Genomic DNA, 25808 nt, shown 5'->3' with positions numbered 1-25808 from the left:
TGCTAGAATAAATGTCAATTTTTACATTCCATTATCTTGCTTGTAAGCAAACATTTCCTGAGTCTGACATGATACCTGGTGTTTGGCAAAATTGTATGTCATGTTCTTACGGTCCTTCATTCTAACATCAACACATTCATCTGAACGTAGGGGGATAGGAACAACAAAACATGCAGTGTATAAAGAGGAAACCACATAAAACTATCCCTTTTTCTTTTTTTTTTTAAATTTTTTTTTTTCAACGTTTATTTATTTTTGGGACCGAGAGAGACAGAGCATGAACGGGGGAGGGGCAGAGAGAGAGGGAGACACAGAATCGGAAACAGGCTCCAGGCTCTGAGCCATCAGCCCAGAGCCCGACGCGGGGCTCGAACTCCCGGACCGCGAGATCGTGACCTGGCTGAAGTCAGACGCTTAACCGACTGCGCCACCCAGGCGCCCCTAAAACTATCCCTTTTTCAAAGTTTATATGGAGTTACCACTCATGGTTTTCAGTCATTTGAAGAAATGAACTTATGAGAATAGTTCTATTAAGCATTTAAAATGACATTGTTCAGGGGCGTCTGGGTGGCTCAGGCGGTTAAGCGTCCAACTTCGGCTCAGGTCATGATCTCGCGGTCCGTGAGTTCGAGCCCCGCGTCGGGCTCTGTGCTGACAGCTCAGAGTCTGGAGCCTGTTTCAGATTCTGTGTCTCCCTCTCTCTCTGGCCCTCCCCCCATGCTCTGTCTCTCTCTGTCTCAAAAATAAATAAAAAAACGTTAAGAAAAATTTAAATAAAATAAAATGACATTGTTCAAATTTTTAATTCTTTTAAAAAGCCACTGAGCTGTAAATATTTTTCTTTGCTATATATATAGAATGCTGTATCTGATACATAACATGTTGAAATACATAGTCCTGCATGGTATCAAATAAGTATACTATCACCTCACATCCTGGGAATTGCAGGTAAATGTGCCATTTGTCTTTAAATCAGCATCATAGAAAAAAAATTGTCTCCAGGCATTTTTCTATGTATAGGCCTTGCAGTTTACAATGTATCTGTTAAAAAATTTCAAGAATTTCCTGTTGGCAAGTATCAATCCCAAAAGCATGCAAAATAGTGGAAGCTAAATATACAATTGGAAAGGTTTCATAGTGGGCAAAAAACCAAAATTTCAAAACTTAGACCCTGTTCTATTCCCAAATCCAAAACAGTTTTCAAATTGTACACTCTTAAAATTATTTCCAGTTGCTCAATTGTTTTTACTTATTTTTATGGGTCAGTTAGTACCATGTCCTATTAATTTGTTTCATGTTCCTTACTGAAATCATTTTGAAATGTCCTATATGTATGGATCATATAGTCAGTGCTAATACCTTATTTTTCTCAACTGCCTCAGTTGTTTAAAGATAAAAAACAAGAAGGAAGCAGGGCGCCTGGGTGGCTTAGTTGGTTGAGCTTCCGACTTCAGCTCAGGTCATGATCTCACGGTTTGTGAGTTCGAGCCCTATGTCGGGCTCTGTGCTGACAGCTTGGAGCCTGCAGCCTGCTTCGGATTCTGTGTCTCCCTCTCTCTCTGACCCTCCCCTGTTCATGCTCTGTCTCTCTCTGTCTCAAAAATATATAAACATTAAAAAAATTTTTTTTCTAAAAAACAAGAAGGAAGAAAGCAAAGGAAAAGAAAGGAGCAAGGGGAAATGAAATAAAAGGAAAAGGAGAAAAAACTATTTTAGCTTGAACATTTAAAACATTAATAAACCATGTGAATAAAGATTGACCTACAGTTTGTATCTGCTGTCACTCTGACATAACCAGTTAAAATTGCAAAGTTGTTTTTGATTTTGTTTTTGTTTTTCTATAACGTGTGGATTTTGGAGTCCTTTAGTAGGAAGACCTTAATATAATAATTTCATGGCGTAAGAGGTAGAAGAGAGGAGTGAGTTTTGACTAGTGAAGATTTTGTTTTGTTTTATCTCTGCTCCAAATAAATATTCTTTTTGTTTGAAATTATTTCTGGCTCTCAGCTCCTTAGACTGAGTAGGTAATCTCTCTCACATTCTGTGTGTGTGTGTGTGTGTGTGTGTGTGTGTGTGTGTGTGTGTGTGTAGATACGTGGATAAACAGATGAAAGGCAAAACAAAGTCACATTTACAAAGTTGTTTCTAATTGTCCTTATTATTAAATAGACGTTAATAAACTCTTATTTTTCTTGATATAGGAAAGAACACTAACCATTATCAATTTGTGGCTTTTGCCTTTTATTTAAAAAGAAAATCTTCTTAATTATTTAAAGAATGCTTTAGAATTTTATTTGAACTCTTCCTGTATATTATTTATTTATTTTGAATGTCGGTTTGTAGTACTAACATTGATTAAACGTTATCCTGTACCTGAAATAAAGTTACAAAAACAACTCTCCACTTTGAATTGTGTATGGAGATCTATCCTTGATGTATAAATATGGGTATGTTTATTTTCTTACATCCCCTCCCTCTCACAAATATGTATAAATTTGGCCTTTATAAGACTAAAGGATTCACATCCATGCTGAGGGAAAATAAACACTCCATCATGAATTTAATTAGTAGGTCTTCCTACAAGGACCCATGAGACTGGTGACTTTGATATTTCAATAGTCTGACTTTTCCAGAACAGTTAGTTGTTGTTTTTTTTAATTCATCAGTTCTGTAAATTGTGAAACTGATCACATTTTTCTCTTTGCTGCTAGGAAGTTCATTTTTGGTTCACCTGTGGCACAGAAAAAGTAAATAATGTGTTTGGAGTCATTAATCTTACTGCCCATCCTTACCTTTTTCCTTCTGTCTTTTTCCATTGCTTACTTATTTTTCATATGATTATACCATGAACGTTTTGCCTCTTACTCTTTTTGGAGCTAGGTAATGTAATATAAACAAAATAGTTGCTGTGAGGGTAGGTTCACTTAAGTGGTCATACTGAAAACTTTTGTTTTTTAAAATCAGATTTTCTGTGAGTCTTTATTGAAATGATAAAATTTGTTTTTGAATTTAGTATTTATCTCAGCCAACTCAAAGTCTTTTTTGGAACAAGGCCAAGGCATAAATACATGTATACTATATTTATATATATGTATAAATCAGTATAAACATAAATGTAATATATATCTCCCTTGCTTTAATTTCAGTTTTAAAATTGTTTTCTAATAGAGACATTTTATTGAGGTCTTGTCTACTTACTTTTCTAATTATATAAGGACCCAATTTTAATGAGGAAGGTACAGAACTTCACGTTTTTGTTATTTCTTAAGAAATGGCTTAAGTGTCGCTTTAAGTGTCATGACTTTATCACATTTGTCTGTTACATTATAAATGAATAGATAGGTACACACTCAGACATTCTAAGTATCTTAGGTGTGCATCATATCAGATTTATATCATGGTATATGTTTTCATGGCACCAAAACATTAGAAAATATAGATAGGTCAACAGAAGTGCCATGGAAGGTCTATAAAAATTGAATGGCTGTGTATGGTATATTGTATATGTACTGTAAATATCATGTAAATGAAAGATAAATATTAAAACTTTAAGATATTATTGCTTTAACATTATACAAAGTGACAATAATGTCTGATGACAAATAATTGAGAGTTTTTGAATAGTGCTACAAGTTATGATTTTTATGTGTTCTTTTTCCATAGGTTCGGATCATAAATCTGTAATTCATTCCAAATCCTCTCCTGAGATTACTCTGAGATTTGAGAGTGGGCCTGGTGCTGTAATACACTCTTTGCTTGCAGAAAAAAATGGATTTTTGCAATGCCATATAGAAAACTTTAGCACAGAGTTTTTTACATCTTCGCTTACTAATATTCAACATTTTTTGGAAGATGAAACTGTTGCAACCGTGATGCCAATGAAGATACAAGTTTCTAACACAAAAATAAATTTAAAAGTATGTTAATAAGTATTTATATATTTTCGTGTTGTGAATGTTCACTTTGCCGACTGGGACTTTAATTCATGCTTAAGAATGTGACTTCTCTATAATATGTGCTTATTAGCATTTATTGATATGAGTTTTTGGTCTTTGTGGGGGAATAATGAAAAGAATCATAGAAATTAGAAGTCATTTACTTTAATAACAACATGCTGATACCGCTTCTCTTTTTTACAGGACGACAGTCCTCGTAGTAGTACAATATCCCTTGAGCCAGCTCCTGTAACTGTTCATATTGACCATCTTGTGGTAGAGAGAAATGATGATGGTTCTTTTCATATCAGAGGTATATATGAAAAACATTGTTATTGAGCACCTACTGAGATTTAAAGTTATCGATATGCTGATTTGTTTACTTGTACTTCCTGTTTATAGATATGTAATATGTGGTAGTAGATGATTGGGGGACAATTTCACTACCTTAGAATAGAATATCATCTATGTATGGACCTTTTACCTCAAAAATAACTCATCTACAGTGGCTTTAATACCTGTTCTACAAGTGTATTTTGAATGAAAGTGACACAGGCTTTTATGGTCTTACATGGCTCTTAAGCTTACTTGGGCTTCTTGATCTCTTTCTTGGCTTTATCTCCCACTATTCTTTTATATATAACTCAACCAACTTGGTGTACCTCCTATAACAGAATTTTTTATGCACTTTTCCATCTCCATGTTCTTATTTGCCTTCTTATTTCTCATTAGAATTGCATGTTTCCTTTCAAGTTTGTCTCAAGCTCCTCCTTTTCAATCAATTGTTCTTTATAACCTGGTGTAACTTCTTATAATTCTTGGGTACTTACTTATTCTCTATACATTAATTACTTATAATATATTGCTATGTATTTAGTTTTACTTTTATCTCAATGTAAGAATTAGTGTCTCCATTGTAACAAGATTGTTAAGGTCTCTAGTGTAAGGGCTATATCTTACAAGGTGATGTAGAGTAGAGGAAAGAGCTTGGCTTGGTTGACTTAGGTATTCCGGTCTCACTTTATTAGTAGTTTCTTGAGAGTGAAATATGAGGAGCTGTTATATGCATCTATTTCATCTATCAGACCTCATGAAATGACATATGTTAAAAGAAGAATAAAGTCATACGGTAAGAAAAGTAAGTGCCGTCAGAGGATCAGAAATCCTTGGGACACGTGGGTGGCTCAGTTGGGTAAGCATCTGACTTTGGCTCAGGTCATGATCTTATGGTTCGTGAGTTCAAGCCCCATGTCAGGCTCTGTGCTGACAGCTCAGGGCCTGGAACCTGCTTTAGATTCTGTGTCTCCCTCTCTATCTGCTCCTCCCTCACTCACACTCTGTCTCTGTCTCTCAAAAATAAATAACTGTTAAAAATTAAAAAAAAAATCCTTGTAAGTGCGCAAAATCAGAGTACTTTGCCAAAGAGGCAAAACCAGAAAAATCTGGAGCCATAATCCCATCTAAAAGAGGACTGTTGCTAAGGTAGGATCAGTTCATGGGCAACTCTTAACTAACAAGTCTACCCTTCTGGAATTTGGGAACCAGAGCAAAGACATCAGGTCAATAAAGAAAAAAAAGTCAGTTTCTTTTCTGAAATAGCTCACATGGAGCAAATAGCTTAGGTGTAAGGAGATAAGTTTGCTTTATGTCTCTTTCCCCCCAAATACTTTAGATCCCAAAACAGGCAGGTCTGTCTTGTAGATAAAGCAGAACAGAATGCATCCTTTTTGTGGGCAACGCTTAGACCAAAGAAAGGAGAGACTGAATCTCACACAGAGTTCCTTTTTCTAAACTCATCACTCAAATGGTGCCAAGAGAGTATAGGAGACTTTTCTCCTCAAAAAGCATCCCAACAGAATGCTGAAATTAGAATAGATCCCTGAGGCAATAGGTGAACAATCTAGACACTTCTTTTTGAGACCATTTCCTGCGCTTCTACCAAATAGCACACTTCAGTGGGGTTTGCATATAGACTAAACATGGAGGGTAAATTCTACAGCTGCCAGGCCCCAGGAAGGGAATGATTTTATACCCAGTTGATGAACTTGGTATCTCTCCCTTCCCTCCACCCCATCACTGGATGTCAGCTATGGCACGTAGAAACAACATCCATAGTCAAGAAAATGGGATAAGCAAACACCCAAGAATTCTCAAACATTTGATTGATTGTAAATAGGCAGTAGTCATGATTGTAAGCAAGAAATATTCTCTAGCTAATTGAGTAGAGAAGGAGTTTAACAAAGATTATTGGAATGGAATAGAATTAAGAGACCAGAAATAAACTCTTACATTTATGATGAACTAAGTTTTGACAATGGTGCCAAGACCATTCAATGTGGGAAAGACTAGCCTTTTCTACAAATTGTGCTGAAACATACCACAAGAAGGAGCCTAGACCTCTTCCCTGTATCATCCACAAAAATGTATTCTTCATGGGTCAGAGTTTAAAGTAAGAGGTAAAACTATGTTAAAACTCTTTAAAAGAAAATATAGGAATGAATCTTAATGACCCTGGGTTAAGAAGCCTTCTCAGATACCACACCAAAAGTGTAAATGACAAAAGAAAAATGTAGATGAATTGGCCTTCATGAAAATTTAAAACTTCTATGCCTCAAATGATACTGTCAGCAAAGTAAAAAGACAGCCCCACAGGATGGAAGAAATATTCATAAGTCATTTATTTGGTAAGGGGCTGGTATCCAGGCTATATAAAGAACTCAAAACTAAAAAAGATACATAACCCAATTTAAAAATAGGCAAAGATTTGAACAGATACTTCTCTGATGAAGATATAAAAATGGCCAATGAGCACATGAAAATATGCTTGACGTCATTAGCCATTATGGAAATGTAAATCAAAACCACAATGAGATAACACTTCAGACTTACTAAGGTGACTAATCAAAAAGACAGATGATAACAAGTGGTGGGAGGATGTGCAGAAATTGGAACCCTCCTACATAGCTGGGCTTGTAAAATGGTGTGGGTGCTTGAGAAACAATTTGGCAGTAACTCTGAAAGTTAAACAGAATTACTTATGACCCAGAAGTTCCACTCAAGAGAAGTAAAAACAGAGGTCCGCTCAAAAACTTGTACACAGGGGCGCCTGGGTGGCGCAGTCGGTTAAGCGTCCGACTTCAGCCAGGTCACGATCTCGCGGTCCGTGAGTTCGAGCCCCGCGTCGGGCTCTGTGCTGACTGCTCAGAGCCTGGAGCCTGTTTCCGATTCTGTGTCTCCCTCTCTCTCTGCCCCTCCCCCGTTCATGCTCTGTCTCTCTCTGTCCCAAAAATAAATAAACGTTGAAAAAAAAAAAAATTAAAAAAAAAAAAAAAAAAAAACTTGTACACAAATGTTGATGTTGACAAGAACAATATTCATAATAGCCCAGAAGTGGAAACAACCCAAATGTCATCATGGTATGAGTGGACAAGGAAACTGTGATATATTCATACAATGGATTATTATTCAGCAATAAAAAGAATGAAGCACTAATACATGTTACAGCAGGGAAGCTTTGAAAACGTTATGCTAAATGAAAGAGGCCAGTTATGAAAGACCACATACTGTATGATTTCATTTACATGAAATTTCCAGGAAAGGCAGATCTGTAAAGACAAAGTAAATTAGTGGGTACCTAGGGCTGGAGGCAGGATTGGAAGGAAATGGGGAAAGACTGCTAATAGGTACAGTGGAATTTCAGGGTGATGAAAATGTTCTAAAAGTGATTGTGGTGATGGTTGTACCATTGGAGAGCGTACTAAAAACCTATGGACCACACACTTTATTAATTTTTTTTTAAATTTTGTAATGTTTACCTTTGAGAGAGAGAGAGACAGAGTGCAAGAGGGGAGGGGCAGAGAGAGAGGGAGACACAGAATCCAAAGCAGGCTCCAGGCTCCGAGCTATCAGCACAGAGCCCAACATGGGGCTCGAACCCATGAACCACGAGATCATGACCTGAGCTGAAGTCAGATGCTTAACCAACTCAGCCACCCAGGCTCCCCTGGACCACACACTTTAAATGGGTAAATGGGACATGTGAATCATTCAACAAAGCTCTTAAATATATATGTTTTAGAATCATGGGAGATCTGGGGAACCAGGCTCAAGATTTACCTGTCAGATTCATACCCCCAAACCACACTACATTGTAATCTAGTATGATGGGACACACTGCTGCCTGACATTGGACACTTGATTTTTCATTTTGCACTACTGTCATTATTGGTCTGTGTATTCAGCCTTACGGCAACTGCTGCAGTCAGCCCTGTTTGAACTTTTATTCTTAGGTACTTGACCTTGCCCCTACTGTCACCGCTGTTGCCCCCAGAAAGAGAAAGTTCTCTTCCTTCCCTTCTTTAGTATCTGAGGGAAATCTAAGGTGAGTACAATTTGAGGCAACATCTGTGTCACACTCATGGAAAGGAATCAGGAAGTTTCAGTAGTCTTTTCCAACATTTATTGAAGGAAGCAAATTTTACTCCCCCAATGAAATTCTTCACATTAAGAAAGGAATTCTGATGTTGGATGGGTGCAATAAATGACAAAATGCCTATTTCAAAAACCAATTAAGAGGCAAGAAATAAATGAATAATACAGTTAATGCCAAAGAAAAGTAGAGACTTTTATAAACACGTGATAGGATTTTGAACTCCTCGAATAAGAACAAGCTCTTATGGAAAATAATCGGTTAAAAATCTTTGAAAATTAAAAGTCTTATCTTTGAAATAAAAACAATAGCCTCCCTAAAACCACCAGCTTTAAGAGACAACCAGAATTGGACCTTTTCCTACCATCTATAACACTAGCACTTCCAAATCTGCTTGAATTATTCTGGTTAATTCCTAAGTTGTATTTCTTCTTCTGCCTTTGTTTGCCTGCACTATTACCAACCCACCAACCAGAGTACCATTGTTAAAATTTAATTTGTATCAAATAACTTCTCAACTAAAGACCCTCCACTGGCTTCCTTTGCAGTCCAATTAAAATTACTGAGGTCCTTCCAGTGGCTTTCGAAATCCAACATGATCTTGTTCTTTGCTTTTCTCCATTGTTATCCCCTGCTGTTCTCCCCCTCTGCACCATTCATTCCTGTTAGTCTGACTCCTGTCTCAGGGCGTTTGTACTTGGCAGTACTTTTGCCTGGAATTCTCTTACCTCAGATATCCCCATGCCTCAGTTCATTACTTTTCGCAGGTCTCTGGTCACATCCCCCCTTTTAGAGATTTCTGTCCATCCATCCTTCTCCCATTCCTGTCACTCCTTTTCTCCCTAGCCCTACTTACTGGTCTCAGTGAACATTTAGAACCTTTTGATATACTATATTCTTTCTTATTTGTTGAGTAGCATGTAAGTTACATGAGTGCAGGAATTCATTTGATACATTGCTATCCCTATCTCCTAAAATACTGTCTTGCCTAGTAGATATTCAAAAAACATACTTTTGTGATGTCTGGGTGAATAAAGACAGCTTAAAAACACTGGACACAGCTAAAGTTGAATATGTCTATGACAACAATGTGCAGTATAACTTCCTGCTTATGGAAATGTTCTATAATCTATAATGAAGTGGCTATTGAGCACTTGAAATGTGGCTAGTGCAATTAAGGAAGTGAATTTTAATTTTATTTAATATTTAATCAATTTAAATTTGAATAGCCATGTGTTGCTAAATGGCTGCTATTTTATATAGCACAGATAGCAAAGACTGAACAAAGGGTATTCTAAAAAAGGGAGAGGGGAGGAAAAACAAGTTTAAAAAGTACGGTAAAATCATTGAGATAACTATTAAGAAAGACACACGATAGGGAAAGAGTGAAAGAAAAATAGAGCGGCAAAGGAGTTGCAAGGAGCTGTAGCTCTAGCAAAGCACAGTTCATTGTGCAGGGGGTATCTGGGCCATGGGAATTAGGGAAAGAAGTCTAGGGGAAAGAAATATTTAAAGATGTTGAGGTATATTCATAGGGTGGGAGGGCATCGGGTAGGAGAAACACATTTCTTTTGACCTGTGGTGTTCAGGTGGCCACACATACATGAAGGAGAGCATGTATCTAAAGAGAGTTCCAGAAAGACAGAACAGGAAAAAAGGAATTAGGAAACATAATTTAAAAAATAATGAAATGTCTCAAATTTGAAGGAAGAAACAAGCCTTCAAGTTGATAGAGCCAACTAAATGCCGAGCAAAGTGAGTGAAAGACAAATCTTACCTAGACATATTGGTGACATTTCGTAATACGGAAGACAAAGAGAAAAGTCTTAAACTCTTTTAGAGAGAAAAGCAAAAGGATGAAAATCAGGTTTATTTGCATCATACTCTCCATTGGCAACATTGGATGCTAAAAGATAGTTAAGTAATATCTTCAAAATTCTGTGGGACAATAATTTGAACCTTAACTTTTATTTTAATTTTTTTTTACTGTTTATTTATTTTTGAGAGTGGAGGGAGGGAGAGAGAGAGAGAGAGAGAATGAGAATGGGCAGGCGAGGGGCAGAAAGAGAGGGAGACACAGAATTGGAAGCAGGCTCTAGGCCCTGACCTGTCAGGACAGCTCAGCGCGGGGCTTGAACTCACGAATTGCGAAATCATGACCTGAGCCGAGGTCAGACACTCCACCCACTGAGCCACCTAGGTGCCCCAAACCTTAACTTTTATTTTAAAGGCAAAAATAAGGGGGTGCCTGGCTGACTCAGTTGGAGGAGCATGTAACCCTTGATCTCGGGTTGTAAGTTCAAACCCCATGTTGGATGGAGAGATTACTTAAATAAATATTTAAATATAAAAATTTTAAAAAGTAAAGGCAAAAATAAGAACAGTTTTTTTTAATAGAAAGAATTAATTAATTAAAATGAAAAATTAGTAAGGAACAGTAATAAGAAACTAGTAAAACTTGGTGTTAAACCTAAAATTTTGTTCATTTCTGTAAGGAAAATTGTTTTTAATGTGTAACTAAAATTCTATATGACGTTTGTATGAGAGGTTGCACTGGGGGGAAAAGGAAGGGAAATAGGTTAATAAAATTGTGCTCAAGTTTTTGTCTTGTTTTTGTTTTTTTTGTCCTTTTAAGAGGGCAGTTACACTAGACTTTGATAGAACAATGTGTGTTTAAATAATATGTGCTAATATTGTGTATATAACCTTAGATTACTAAAGATAATAATCTTTAAACCATTAGGACTGAGGAGAAACTTGGATGACAATATCCAATTAATCTAACAAAAGGTAAAAAATTAAAAATGGAATAAAAAGGAAGCATGATAAATAGAAAACATTAAATTAGAATATAACAGTTAAGTCATTATGGTAAATATGAATGGTTTAAATTCCCTTGTTAAAAGGCAGAGGCACTAAGATAGTGTTAGGGGAAAAATCAAGGTATGTGCGGCAGGACATATTCCTTCAAATTTCAAAAATATTCCTTCAAAATAAAATGACACAGAGACACTGAAAATATGTGATGGAACAAAAATATATACCAGACAAAAGCTAACAAAAAGGAAATGAGAGATAACATTAAATTTAAAACTAACAGTGGAAAATGGGACAGTTTTTTAAAAGAGTTTTAGAGCATTTTTAGGTTTACAGCAAAATTGAACAGAGGCACAGAAATTTCCCATATACCCACTGCTACCACAGGTGCATAACCTCATAGCCTCTCCTGTCATAAACATCTTCCACCTGAGTGATACTTTTGTTACAGTTGATGAACCTACATTGACACATCATTATCACTCAAAGCCCCTAGTTTACATTAGAGTTATTCTTGGTGTCATACATTCTGTAAGTTTGGGCAAACATATAATGACATATATCCATCAGTTTAGTAATAACTTACAGAGCAGTCTTGCTGCCCTAAAAATCCTCTGTACTCTGTTTATCCTCCCTCCCCACTGCAGCCCCAATCTTATTACTGTCTCCATAGTTTTACCTTTTCCAGAATGTCATGTAGTTGGAATCATATAGTATGTAGTCTTACTAGATTGGTCTTTTTCATTTAGTAATATACATTAAAGATTCCTCTCTGTTTGTCCCCCCCCCCCCCAAGGTTTAATAGCTGATTTCTTTTTTTATTTTTTTTTATTTTTTATTTTTTTCAACGTTTATTTATTTTTGGGACAGAGAGAGACAGAGCATGAACGGGGGAGGGGCAGAGAGAGAGGGAGACACAGAATGGGAAACAGGCTCCAGGCTCCGAGCCATCAGCCCAGAGCCCGACGCGGGGCTCGAACTCACGGACCGCGAGATCGTGACCTGGCTGAAGTCGGACGCTTAACCGACTGCGCCACCCAGGCGCCCCGCTGATTTCTTTTTAGAGCTGAATAATATTACATTGTATGTACCACAGTTTATTTATCCATTCACCTACTGAGGGACATTGTGGTTTCCTCCACTTTTTGGTAGTTATAAATAAAAAACTATCACAAAACATCCATGCGCAGGCTTTTGTGTGGACATAATTTTTCAGCTCCTTTGAGTAAATACCAAGGAACATGATTGCTGGGTCTTACGGTAAATATATGGTTTATTTTGTAAGAAAGTGGTTGTACCATTTCTCACCAGCAGTGAAGGAGAGTTCCTGCTGCTCCACATCCTTCCTTGCATTTATTGTCTGTTCTGGATTTTGACCATTCTAAATCACTGTTTAGTCATAAGTTGTTTTAATTTGCATTTCCCTGATGACATATGATGCAGAGTATGTTTTCATATGCCATTTGCCATCTGTTTATCTTCTTTGGTGAAGTGCCTGTTAAATTTTTTGACCCCAAAGAAAGATTTCATTGATAAAAGACCTCCCAAAACACAAGTCAGTCATAAACTTTTATCTATCTAACAACATATATATCCATATGTATATATATGGATTCAAAAAACAGGAATATTTAAATACCCATGAAACTTCTATTTATTGAATCTCAAAGAAATAGCACCTGATTCCAAACCTTACAGTTCATGCAGACTGTTTCTCTCATTTCAGTGAAATAAGGTTTGTCATTAACACAAAAGTATAGCAGAAAATAAAATATTTATGCTTGATAAATTTTAAAACATCCTTAAAGTAATTCTTGGGGAATTATTGGCAATGAAGTGAGATTAGATTATTTTTAATGCTTCCCCACTCTAAAATGCTATCATTCAAGATTGATTCCTGGCATTTCTCACATTCCCTAAATGCAGAACCTAACTTACCAAATAAGTACTCTTTGCTAAAGAAGACAAAAGCAATATTGTTTTTAAATGAGAGGTTTGTAATATCTGAAAAAATCCACTTGCATACACATTAGAGAAATAGAATTAAACATTAAAATGAGTAAAAAAACTAATTTAAAAATCCAGGGGCTTTATGGCTCCTGATCTCAGGGTTGTGAGTTCAAGCACCATGTTGGGTGTAGAGTTGGCTTAAAAAAATAAAAAAATTTAAACATAAAAAAAAACCCAAGGTGCTTGGAAATTTCTCCTCCTTGAGTGTTCTCCCCAACATTTCTTATCTGTGTTTTACAGTTAGGTACATATATATTTTACCAATTGTGAACTGTATTTTATTAATTTTTTAGATTTTTATTTATTTTGAGAGAGAGAGGAAGCATGAGTGGGGGAGGGGCAGAGAGAGGCGTGAGAGAATCCCATTCAGGGAGGCCTTTGCAACATTTGGAATCGTGAGATCCTGTCCTGAGCCAAAATCAAGGGTCCAATGCTCATGGGACTAAGTAACCCAGGCACCCTGTGAGCTGTATTTTAATGCAGTAGCTAAAAGCCAAAGTAAATCACCGGTCAGGCAAAGGTATATGCATGAAGATTGGTTCAATATGGAAATTCTGTTTGCATTTGTCTTTAAAGTTGTGTGAATTTCAAAAAAAAAAAAAAAATCACGTCTTAGTTACTAGTCTACCCTAATGAAAGCAAGGTAATAACTATTTTTATTTTCTTATTAAGGCATATCTCACATATTATGCACTTAATTTCTTACATCTGGGAAAACTAGAAGTTGATCCTTATTAAATGTACTACATTTTAAGAATATATTTTTTCTTGTCTTTAAAATGATATTTAATTGGGTCTTTTCAGCAGAGCACTTTAGGTAGTGAGGGCATATTAGAGGAAAAGGCATATGCTAGATTTTTAAAAATATCTAAACTCAGAAGCATCAAATTTAAGGCATCAAAGTATCAAAACAGTCTCCCATCTGGAGCAATGGCTATTGTGGCATTGATTCTCAACTCAAACGATTGTGATGGAGGGACTACCTCCCAATATATTATATCAGAACGTAATGGGGAAGGGGCAATGTATATTTAAAGGTCTGTAATAAGCAGCTCTTCCATACACACTCCTAGAATCATTGCTGTAATGGTTCCTAACTGGGAATGTGGGAAGATTTTTTTAGTAATGAAACCTAGTGGTTGGTGTAAAGCCTAAACTCTGAAGAGTCTGTATGACCAGAGAAGAAAAATGAATAGAAATTTCTTATTGGAATAAACAAATAACTAGTAAAGTCTATATTTAAAGTCAGAAATTTATCAATACCTTCTATAGTACTGATAACAATTAATATTTGGATAATGCTTGCCAATTTATAAAGTTATTTTACATTAAATATCAACTAATTCTTACCAGAACCCTTTGAGATAATTAAGGCAAGTATTCTTATCACCTCCATTTTGCAAATGAAGAAATTTAAGTTTAGACACATCGAGTGGCTTCTTCAAGTTGAAAGAGCCTGTGCTAAGGGGAAAAGTATGTTACTGTAAGAAGCTGCCCATTTCATCCATGAGAGGCATGGATTTTTTCATCATAATTTGTCCAAAAAACTTGAAAGAAGCTCTCTAAAGTATATAAAAGGAAATAGATCTTTCTACTCTAACAGATTCCAATCACCTCTATCATTCACAGGTTCTCTCTCTTCCCATTCCCTCTCATCTTTTTACCTTCTTCCTCCTGCCCCTTCCCTCCCATTCTCTTCCTTTTTATTTCTTCCTTTTCACTTCCTACCTCCTCCTCCTTACTTACCTCTCCCTCTTTATCTCCCCTTACCCTGTACATGGCTCTTCCTCTCCTCCCATCCTCCCCACTCTTCCATTCTCCATCTTTCTTCTCCCTCCTTCTCTGCCTCATTCCTTCTTTCCCTCTCCCCATATGTCTTTCTCTTCCCTTCTGTCTCCTCCTTCCCTTTTTTCTCCTCATCCATCTCCCAATGATTGAAATAAATGGATTTCAGAATTGTTTAGTCAGTGTTTTTTCATTATTCTTAGGATCCCATGAGAAGTGAGATATAAGCTAAATAGAGGAAGTCCTGGGTCCTCTATTATCCTAACTATAGTCAGTGTAACTCAGCTCTTATTTTTAGTCTATATTAGCATTCTGTGACAAGTTTCATTTAAAAGAAGTTTTGCTCCTTTTAAAGTCTGAAAATGAAAGTATAAGTTGCTAATCAAGTAGAGGTGTTATTAGAGAGTATAGAACTTGGCTTTCCTGTGGCATAGTATTTTCTTACAGTTTCTGTAAGTTTCTCTTACAGTCAGTACCAAGCTGAGTGGTATGCAAGTCTGAACCAACACAACAGTTTTTGTAGTTTTTTTCTAGTTATATTACTAAAAACATAACTGATGCAAGCCATTATTATAAAATAAAAAAGTAGTTTCTGATTTGGGACCCCTATAACAAAATGAAGCATAGAACGGACCAAAACTCAACCTGATGTCATTTAACCATGTAAATAGAACTATTCCATTTATATATAGAGAGAGAGTAGGGGTAAAATTGATGGAATCATCGTGGAGAATAATTTGGCAATTATTTCTTCTTGGAATCTTTTTAAGGGGAAAAATTATATTGAGCAGATATTACTCCTTAGTCCACTCAATACAATTTGATTTGGCAAACTGCCGTTCTCTCATTTCATGTTATTTTGGTGGACCTGACAATCATGTGACCCTATCACAAAAGTGGGAATAGGTCCCAGCCTGACCAATCAAAAGACTACCACCTTTGGATGGGGGGGCTGGGTGGCTCAGTCAGTTAAGAGTCTTTGACTCAGGTCCCGATCCCATGATCTTGAAATCCAGCTCTGCGTTGGGCATGGAGCCTGCTTGAGGCTCTCTCCCTCTCCCTCTGCCCCTACCCCACTTATGCTTGTGCATGTGTGCACACACTCTCACTCAAAAAAAAAAAAAAAAAAAAAAAAAAAAAAAAAAAAAAAAAGACCAGCCTTTGGGACACAGTGAGTGGTACATGAGTTGACTATGATCCAAGTATTGAGGTTTTGTGAATTGATAAGGACACTAAGAGAGAAAGGGTCACAGGCTGTAAAACTTGTTTGGGGTCATTAGAGACCACCTTTGCCATCATATGACTGGTTCAACACAAAGGAAAAGAAAAATGGACTTTAGAAATATAAAATCAGGTTCCTAAAATGACACTCCTGAAGACATCATATGAACCCAATATCCACTATCAGTGATGGACTGAAGCACCATCATTTGGACTCCCTGTTAGAGTCAAATACATTTCCTTTTTTATTACAAAAAAATTTATTATTTTTTTATTGAAGTATGGTTGACTCACAATGTTATATAAGTTTTAGGTACATTTTCTTTTTTAAAAGCAAGTTTTGATTTGGGCTTCAGTTCATATGCAACCTAAAGTGCTCTGACTATATATGATCCAAAAAGGAAGAAAAAATGTTGACGTAGATACTTCCTGCCTAATTTTTTTATTAAAAATTAATTTTTAATAAAACATTTTTGAGATAATTTACATACCATACCATTCACCCAATTTAAGTATATAATTCAGTCATATTTAATATGTTCACAAATGGTGCAGTCTCTCCCCATTCCTCCTCCACCCCTAGACAACCACTGATTTACTTTTTGTCTCTGTAGATTTACCTATCTATTCTGGACATTTCATATAAGTGAAATCATGTAGTATTATGGCCTTTTATTACTAACTTCTTTCGCTAGATATTTTCAAAGTTCATTAATGTCGTTCCATATATTAGTACTTCATCCCTTTGTAGGGCAAAATAATATATTTATTATATGGATTTACTAAATATTGTTTATCCATCCATTGCATGATGGACATTTGGATTGTTTCTACTTTTGGGCTATTATGAATTATACTGCTATAAACATGTATGTATGGGGCGCCTGGGTGGCGCAGTCGGTTAAGCGTCCGACTTCAGCCAGGTCACGATCTCGCGGTCCGTGGGTTCGAGCCCCGTGTCGGGCTCTGGGCTGATGGCTCAGAGCCTGGAGCCTGTTTCCGATTCTGTGTCTCCCTCTCTCTCTGCCCCTCCCCCATTCATGCTCTGTCTCTCTCTGTCCCAAAAATAAATAAAAAACGTTGAAAAAAAAATGTATGTATAAGTTTTTCTTCTGGGTATACATTTTAAGTATAGAATTATTGGGACATGTAACTGTTTTTAACCATTTGAGGAACTGCCAGACTGTTCTCCATAGTGGTTGCACCATTCTACATATTTACCAGTAGCAGCGTATAAGAGTTCCAACTTCACTTGTTTGCCAATACTCATTAACACCTGACTTTTTTATTATAGGCATCTTAGTGAGTATGAAGTGGTTTACCATTGTAGTTTTGGGTTTGTTTGTTTATTCATCATGATAAGTGTACTCTTTAATCCCCATGACCTATTTCACCTATTACATCTCCTTCCCGCTCCCTTCCCCCCAACCATCCTCTGGTAACCATCAGTTTGTTCCCTATAGTTAGGAGTCTTTTTCTTGGTTTGTCTCTCTCTCTTTTTTCTTTGCTCATTTGTTTTTGTAAATTCCACATGTGGGTGAGATCATATGGTATTTGTCTTTCTCTGACTTATTTTGCTTAGCAATTACATTCTCTTCCTCGTCCGTGTTGTTGCAAATGGCAAGATTTCATTCTTTTTGATGGCTCGTAATATTCCATGTATGTATACATCTTACTTTATTCACTCATCTATCCATGACACATGGGCTGCTTCCATAGTTTGGCTATTGTAAATGATGCCGCAATAAATGTAGGGGTGTATGTATCCCTTCAGATTAGTGTTTTTGTATTTTGGGGGGGGGGGGTAAATACCCAGTAGTGCAATTACTAGGTCATAGGGTAGTCCTATTTTTAACTTTCTGAGGAATTTCCATACTGTTTTTTACAGTGGTTGCACTGGTTTGCATCTCCACCAATAGTGTGTAAGGGTTACTTTTTCTCCACATCCTTGCCAACACTGGTTGTTTCTTCTTTGTTTGATTTTAGCCACTCTGACAGGTGTGAGATGATGTCTCATTGTAGTTTTGATTTGCATTTCCCAGATATTAATGAATGAATGATGTTGGGCATCTTTTCATGTGTCTTTTGAACAGGCCATCTGGATGTTTTCTTTGGAGAAATGTCTGGATTTTTATGGATTTTTTAAATTGGATTTTTTTTTATTTTTAATTGGGTTATTTGTGTTTTGGGGGGTGGGTAATCAGTTGTATCAGTTCTTTATAGATTTTGGATACTAACCCTTTATCAGATATGTCATTTGCAAATAACTTCTCCCATTCAATAGGTTGCCTTTTAGTTTTGTTGATTATTTCCTTTGCTGTACAGAAACTTTATATTTTGATATAGTCCCAATAGTTTATTTTTACTTTTATTTACCTTGCCTAAGGAGACCTATCTAGAAAATTGTTGCTACAGCTGATGTCAAAGAGATTACTGAAAGCTTAGAATTTTCTGAGCATAAGTTTTGCATATTTTTTGTTAAATTTATTTTTAAGTATTTTATTTTTTTGGTGACATTTTAAATAGAATTGTTTTCTTCATTTTAGTTGTGATTGTTCATTACAAGTGTGTAGAATAACAACTGATTTTTGTATACTGACCTTATATCCTGCAACATTGCTGAGATCATTCATTAGTTCTAAGTGTTTTAGTGGATTCTTTAGGGTTTTTTTCTATATACAAGATCATGTCATCTGTGAATAGAGATAGTTTGTTCCCTTTCCTTCTTTCCTTCCTTCCTTCCTTCCTTCCTTCCTTCCTTCCTTCCTTTTTCTTCTTTCTTTCTTTCTTTCTTTCTTTCTTTCTTTCTTTCTTTCTTTCTTTCTTTCTTTCTTTCTTTCTTCTTCCTTCTTTCTTCAACCTTGCTGAGATTATTCATTAGTTCTAAGAGTGTTTTAGTGGATTCTTTAGGGTTTTTTTCTATATATAAGATCATGTCATCTGTGAAGAGAGATAGTTTGTTCCCCTTCCCTTCCTTCCTTCCTTCCTTCCTTCCTTCCTTCCTTCCTTCCTTCTTCTTCTTTCTTTCTTTCTTTCTTTCTTTCTTTCTTTCTTTCTTTTCTTTCTCTTTTCTTTTCTTTCTTTCTTTTCTTTTCTTTTCTTTTCTTTTCTTTTCTTTCTTTCTTCTTTTTCTCCCCCCCCCCCAAAGGAGAGTGCATGTGTGCACACAAACAGGGGAGGGGGCAAGGGAGATTGGGAATCTTAGAATGGCTCCATGCCCAGCTCAATCTCACAACTGTGAGATTATGACGTGAGCTGAAATCAAGACTCAGACACTTAACTGACTGAGCCACACAGGTGCCCTATTTTTTTCCTTTCTAATCTGGATTCCTTTTACTTTTTTGTTTGTTTGTTTGCCTAATTGCATTGGCTAGAACCTCTAGGATAATGTTGAGTGAAAGTGGTGAGAACAAATATCCTGTCTTATTCCTGATCTTAGGGGGAAAATGTCTGGTCTCTTACCATTAAGTATGATATTAACTCAATAGATGCCCTTTATCAAATTGAGGAAGTTTCCTTTTGTTCCTAGTCTGCAGAGTATTTTTATCATGGAAGTGTTGATTTTTTCAGACGTTTTCTCCATCTATTGAGATGATCATGTGGCTTTTGTTGTATTGATGTGATGTATTACATTAATTGATTTTCGGATATTAAATTAACCTTGCATTCCTGGGATAAATTGCACTTGGTCATGGTGTATAATTATTTATACATACTATGAGGTTCAGTTTACTAATGTTTTGTTGAAGATTTTTATTTTCATATTTATATAAGCATATTCATTTTAGTTTTCATGTGGTTTCTTTGTCTGGCTTTATATAATGAATTGAGAAATGCTCCTCAATTTTTGAAAGAGTTTGTAAAGATTTGTAGTTAAATCTTTCCATGTTTGATATAATTCACCATTGAAGCCATATGGGCCTGGGCTTTTTATTTGTGGGTAGGTTTTTTGATTCTTGATCAGACTCTTTACCTGCTATATGTGTATTTGCATTGTCTATTTCTTCTTTAAGTCTATTTTAGTATTTTGGGTTTTGGGAAATTATTCTGTTTCATGTAGGTTAATCTAATTTATTGGTGTATAGTTGTTCATAGTATTCCTTTTAATTTTTATTTATGTAAGGTTGATAGTAATGTCACCTTCTTAATTTCGGATTCTAGTAATTTCTTTCTTTTTTTTTTTTTTTTTTTTTTTTTTTGTCAGTGTCACTAGACTTTTGTTGATTTTGTTCACCTTTTCAGTGAACGAGCTTTTGGCTTTATTGACTTAACTTGTGTTTCTATTTAATTATAATGTTTTCATACTAATAGAGATGTATTTCCTAAAATTAGTTTTTCACAATAGAACTTAATATATATCACATATTTTGCAATGTTACCTGAACATTTTATTTGTCCGATCAGATTCTCAGATGCTTAACACTGGAAATGATTTGAAAAACAAAGTCAAAAGTGACTCAGTCCTGCTTACCAGTGAAGAGTATGATGTGAAGGAACAGCACAGCATCACTCAAGCCACTCAGACAAGTCCAGAGGTTCCTTGGCCTTCTCAGTTGGTTAACTTTCCTGGGTGCTCCTTTGATTTTACTAGGGAACAGGTAATAGGAAAACTAATTTATTCTCATTCAATTTGGGCAATTAAAACAAATACTAGATACTAAAAAGTCAAAACATTATTCATTTATTCATTTAAATAATGTTTATCGAGTGCTTATTATGTGCCCAGGCACTGTGTTAGATGCCATGGATATAGTGTTGAGCAAGATTGGAACATTCCTAGCCTTCACAAAGGTTGTAGTCTAATGAGAAGGTAGAGGAGTAAATGTGGGAGAGTACCAGTTCCTGGAATCTAGAAAAGAATCCTGGAGGATAGGTTCTTTTTGATGTCTTAATTTTAAGTTTGTGAAAGTATTATAATATTTCAGAACATTGGAAAAATATTTTTAAACAACTTTAATGCATTCTGTCTGCAGTGCTATCAATATATATTTTAAAAATTTTCCTCTCAGACTCTTTTCCATAATTTTTCAAAATAATTATTATTCTAATGTATATACTATATATATTTTTTACTTAACATGGTTTAACAAATATTTTTCCATATTGCTACATATGCTTCATATTTATTTTAATGGCAGAGTAATATGGATGTGAATGTACTATCACTTTTTTTTAAGTTTATTTATTTATTTTGAGAGAGACAGAAAAAGTGCAAGCAGGGGAGGGGCAGAGAGAGAGGGAGAGTCTCAAGCAGGCTCTGTGCACAGAGCCTGACATGGGCTGGCTCGAACTCATGAAATTGTGAGATCATGACCTGAGCCAAAGTCAGGAGTTGGATGCTCAACCAACTGAGCCACACAGGTACCCCGTGCTATCACTTCTAATTCTTCCTCTTAATATTTGTTAACATTTGAGTTGCTTCTTATTTTTGTTATTATAAATAAAATATCCAGCAGAATTTTAATTCTCTATGCTAGAACCAAAGAATGAGTTCACTTATCTGTTCACCAGAATTTTTTGGATTTCACCTTTGAGCTAGCAATAGAAAATTGAACAATATATCATCCCCATCAAGAAACTTGAAGTCTAGTGGGAAAGATAGAAGTGTGTAATTGATGGTCATAACATACTGCAATGCAAGTGCAATGCTGGAGATTGGAGAAATATAGGGAATACCCAACTTGGTTTAAGGCAGGAATTCTTAAGCTGGACCCAAAGAAGTCTTGAGAACTTTTTGAAATTAAACATGTATATATTAATGTATCTGTGTAAATGTGTTTTGGAGGAGAGAAAGGTCTTACTGAGTTTTATCATTAAATCTTCATAGTTAGGGGTTAGGGAATAGTTCGAAGAGGAAAAAGTACTTCAACTGAGTCTTAATGTGGGAGGGGAGACCTATTGGCCATCTGGATGAAATGTTTAATGAGATATTCAGAATATGGGCCTGTGGCTCAAGACAAAGTTTCGTGCTAGATCAGGTTATGTGATAGACCCATAGGAATAGATGAGATCATCTAAGAGAGTGAGTGACTCAAGTTATAAGATGACCAATTACAGAATCTAACAGAGTAGTAACATTTAAGGGTTCTTAAACAGCAGAGGAAAAGAAGAAAAGCCTGTGGGTGAACAGAGATAAACATGAAAGAACTGAGGCATAAAAGGTAAAAGAGAGAGGCTTAGGAAGGAAGAGCAAGGTCAGCAGTGTGTAAAACCACAGAGAGGTCGAGGGGATTTGAAATTAAACAAAATCACTATTAGATTTATAAAGTGCTTCATCTTAAGTCCACTCTCACCAGCACTGGGTGTTTTTACTATCCCAAGTGTCACACCTTTAGATACTGTGTAAATAGTCTGTATATTCTGAAAATGATTAAATTCTCTTACTTCCCAAATTTATCATTTCAGCTCATGGAAGAGAATGAATTTCTTAAACAGGAATTGGCCAAAGCTAAAATGGCTCTTGCAGAGGCTCACTTGGAAAAAGATGCTCTTCTTCATCATATAAAGAAGATGACAGTTGAATAACAGGAATGGCAATCAAAAATTAAAATTAATAGCTGTGGAGTAGGGAGGTTGTATTTATAATATTATGTTACCAATAGCAGAAGACTTTCCTTTTCATGAAATGACAATAAAATGAAGTAGAATGTGATGAAGTGGTGACTGTTCCAAAGCCAGTTTAGAAAGTATTAGGTACGGGCATTACAATCTTTTGGTTGTTTTGTGTTTTGGGGTTTAACCCTCTTTTAAACTGGTGTGATATGGGGAAGTCAGCACATACTGTAAAATAATTACATGCCTAATGGAAAGAAGGTGTCATTTCCTAATTTTGATATCACATTATAGGCACTTTTTAAAAAGAAAATTGGAAAGCTATTGTGTTCCCACAGATTGCTGGTTTTATTTATCATTATTTGTTAATAATTTATTTACAAAGATTCAAATGCTTTTAGGGCTAGTGTAATTAAAAGGAGGCTTACCTTTTAAATGTTATTAAAATTATGTACTTAAATCTATAATTATTTAATTACTGTGGAAAAGTCCAATCAAGTTAATAAATTATATTGACTGGGTTTGAAAATTCTGGAAAATCATCACCCTACTGAACTTACAAAGTAATTTGAAAATGTGAAAAACAAATCATTTAAAATGATTAATAAACTGTATAAGTTAAAGCTATAATTTTCAACTAAAAGATCGTACAAATGTAAAAATAAAAAGCACAAACTGTAAAAAAGCAAAGCATTACAGTATATGGCCAACTGATTTAGAAAGCATTACTTGTACATTCCTTAAACAGTTTATGTTAGAAGTAAAAGAGTAATTTAACTATCCCTACATTTGGTAGCATTTGTAACTACAAGAATTTTAATTAATACTATTTATATTATTTCTTTACCTTCATCTTTTCTCTATTTAAGGAGGGGAATGTTTGCAGAGAATTTTCTTTTCATATACATAAAATTTCATACCATTCTTGTAGTAACATATTAGGTAGATGTTTACACATATTGTATTTATAAAGCTAGTTTTGATTAAAGGTCTCTGTGATATAAATATTATCTTCTATAATAAGAATAATGGTACATTTTGAATTCTATTTTCTAGGGATTGTTAAGATTGAAACCAACATGAGAGAGAAAATCATGCATTATAAAAGTTTATGAGTGTTTAAGAAACAGATGTTTTTAAAGATTTAAAATATATTTCTGATAGAATTAAACTAAGTAGGGTCTATTTTAAAATTCACATTCTTAAACATAAATATATCCAAGCTATAACATGAAACAGCTCAGACTACTCTTTCTTTAAGATACTTGAAGATTTTAAATGACATTACAACACTTATGGTGCTTTGCTTGTTTGGCATGACTTCCATAGCCATCCCTATATCGGAATACTTGGAGGAAAATACATGTTTCATTTACATTAAGTGTTGGAGTGATTTAGATTTCACTGAAAACAATACTGGCCTTTTTTTTCCTTCTGTAACATCCATTTTCATTGACATTATTTAAAAATACAGGCCTGCTGTGGGAGCTGAGGATATAGCAAAGAACAAATTAAATTGTTAATTTTTTACCTCAGAGTATTTTAAAAATCACCTTTAAACCATGTTAATCTAAAACTATATAGTAGTCTTAGACTAAAAGCAAAGGTCTAATTAAAGATTTAAAACATACAGCTTATATCCTTAGTTTAGAGTACTGTTGATTTGTAGGTATTCAACAAAAGCAGTCTCTTACACAAAAGCAGGACTGATGGGACATTAACCTCTTCAGAGCTGACAGTTTCTCAGGACTGCCTTATTTGCTCCATAGAAGTTTTAAATTTATGGTGTAATTGTTTAGTGTTACAGAAGCTGGATGTTTTCCTTTTTCCTTTTCAGTTTACTTGGCCTTCTCAAGAAGCATATAAACAGTAGAGATGATAATTAATATTGATTTGAGCATTCTTATATGCTTTGTTGGACTTTTTAAATTTATAGTGAGTACTATTTTTATAGAGATTTAAAATTCATAAAGCACTTTGAAAAACATTATCTCATGTAATTCTCACAACAAATCTGGGAGGTAGGTATTACTCACATTTTATAACTTTTACCAAACAAACAAACCCTGTGGCTTAAAAAAGAACAAGTGACTTGACTGAAATCACAATCAATAACTTGCCCTTTTGACTTAAATCCCAATTATATGTTTTTATTTTACCTTTGTCATTAATTCACAGATTTTGCCAGAGGTAGGGAAAGGAGTCATTTACTTACTTTTATCTGTTTTTTTTTTATAAGATAAATATAATACTTTTAATTGTGCAAGTGTGATGTGTGTATATTTTTCAAACTACTTAGAAGGTAGTGGGAGAACCTTTGTTTAAGTTAACCCCATCCTTTTCACAGTGTGAGAAATACAGGAGTAAACCTATGATAAACTTACCAGAATTTTTTAATGACCATAAAGTAGAAAAAAAAAAGTTGCCATATTTTTTATTTATTTTTACTTTTATGTTATTTGCACTGAGTCTCTAGCCAGAGATGTTAGTGGTCACGGGCTGAAATGGTAATTGTGTTTTGCCTTTTAATTTTATGTACATCAAAAACATTTTCTTAGTATCTTGTATTTTTTTTCTTATCTCATTTTGTCCTAGAATTTCAAAAGACCACCCTGTGACATTAATTGTGATGAAATGTTATTTTTATTTAAGCCACATAAGAATGGCTAGGTGTGATTGCATGAAAATATATGTAGAAAAATTAACCAGAAACTCCTTTCTGGATTTGTTTTGTAGTTATTTGGTATTTGTCACAACAAGAGTTATAATAACTTCCACTTTAACAAGTTTTTATTAATCTCCACTCTACTCAAGACATTTCCTATTTCAGGGGCACCTGGGTGGCGCAGTCGGTTAAGCGTCCGACTTCAGCCAGGTCACGATCTCGCGGTCTGTGAGTTCGAGCCCCGCGTCGGGCTCTGGGCTGATGGCTCAGAGCCTGGAGCCTGTTTCCGATTCTGTGTCTCCCTCTCTCTCTGCCCCTCCCCCGTTCATGCTCTGTCTCTCTCTGTCCCAAAATAAATAAACGTTGAAAAAAAAAATAAAAAGACATTTCCTAT

At 35.3% G+C, this 25808-nt stretch overlaps 1 protein-coding gene across 3 annotated transcripts in view; it reads left to right on the top strand.

The window, feature by feature from the left end:
• UHRF1BP1L (UHRF1 binding protein 1 like) overlaps positions 1-25461 on the top strand; it is a 107707-nt gene extending 82246 nt beyond the window's left edge. For 2 of the 3 annotated variants that reach the window (XM_030323476.2, XM_030323477.1), the window contains 4 exons: positions 3664-3917; positions 4140-4248; positions 20602-20795; positions 22603-25461. In XM_030323476.2, coding sequence (XP_030179336.1) covers positions 3664-3917; positions 4140-4248; positions 20602-20795; positions 22603-22722 — 677 coding nt within the window. In that variant the 3' untranslated portion in view covers positions 22723-25461. Of the gene's footprint in view, positions 1-3663; positions 3918-4139; positions 4249-8224; positions 10022-20601; positions 20796-22602 lie in introns of those variants that run through there. The other variant, XM_030323478.1, reaches the window with a different exon arrangement.
• The last annotated feature ends 347 nt before the right edge of the window (positions 25462-25808 follow it).

The sequence above is a fragment of the Lynx canadensis genome, chromosome B4, assembly GCF_007474595.2.
Source record: "Lynx canadensis isolate LIC74 chromosome B4, mLynCan4.pri.v2, whole genome shotgun sequence".
NCBI classification, from domain to species: Eukaryota; Metazoa; Chordata; class Mammalia; order Carnivora; family Felidae; genus Lynx; species Lynx canadensis.
The sequence above is the reverse complement of the archived record's forward strand: the minus strand, read 5'-3'. Positions and strand labels throughout refer to the sequence as shown.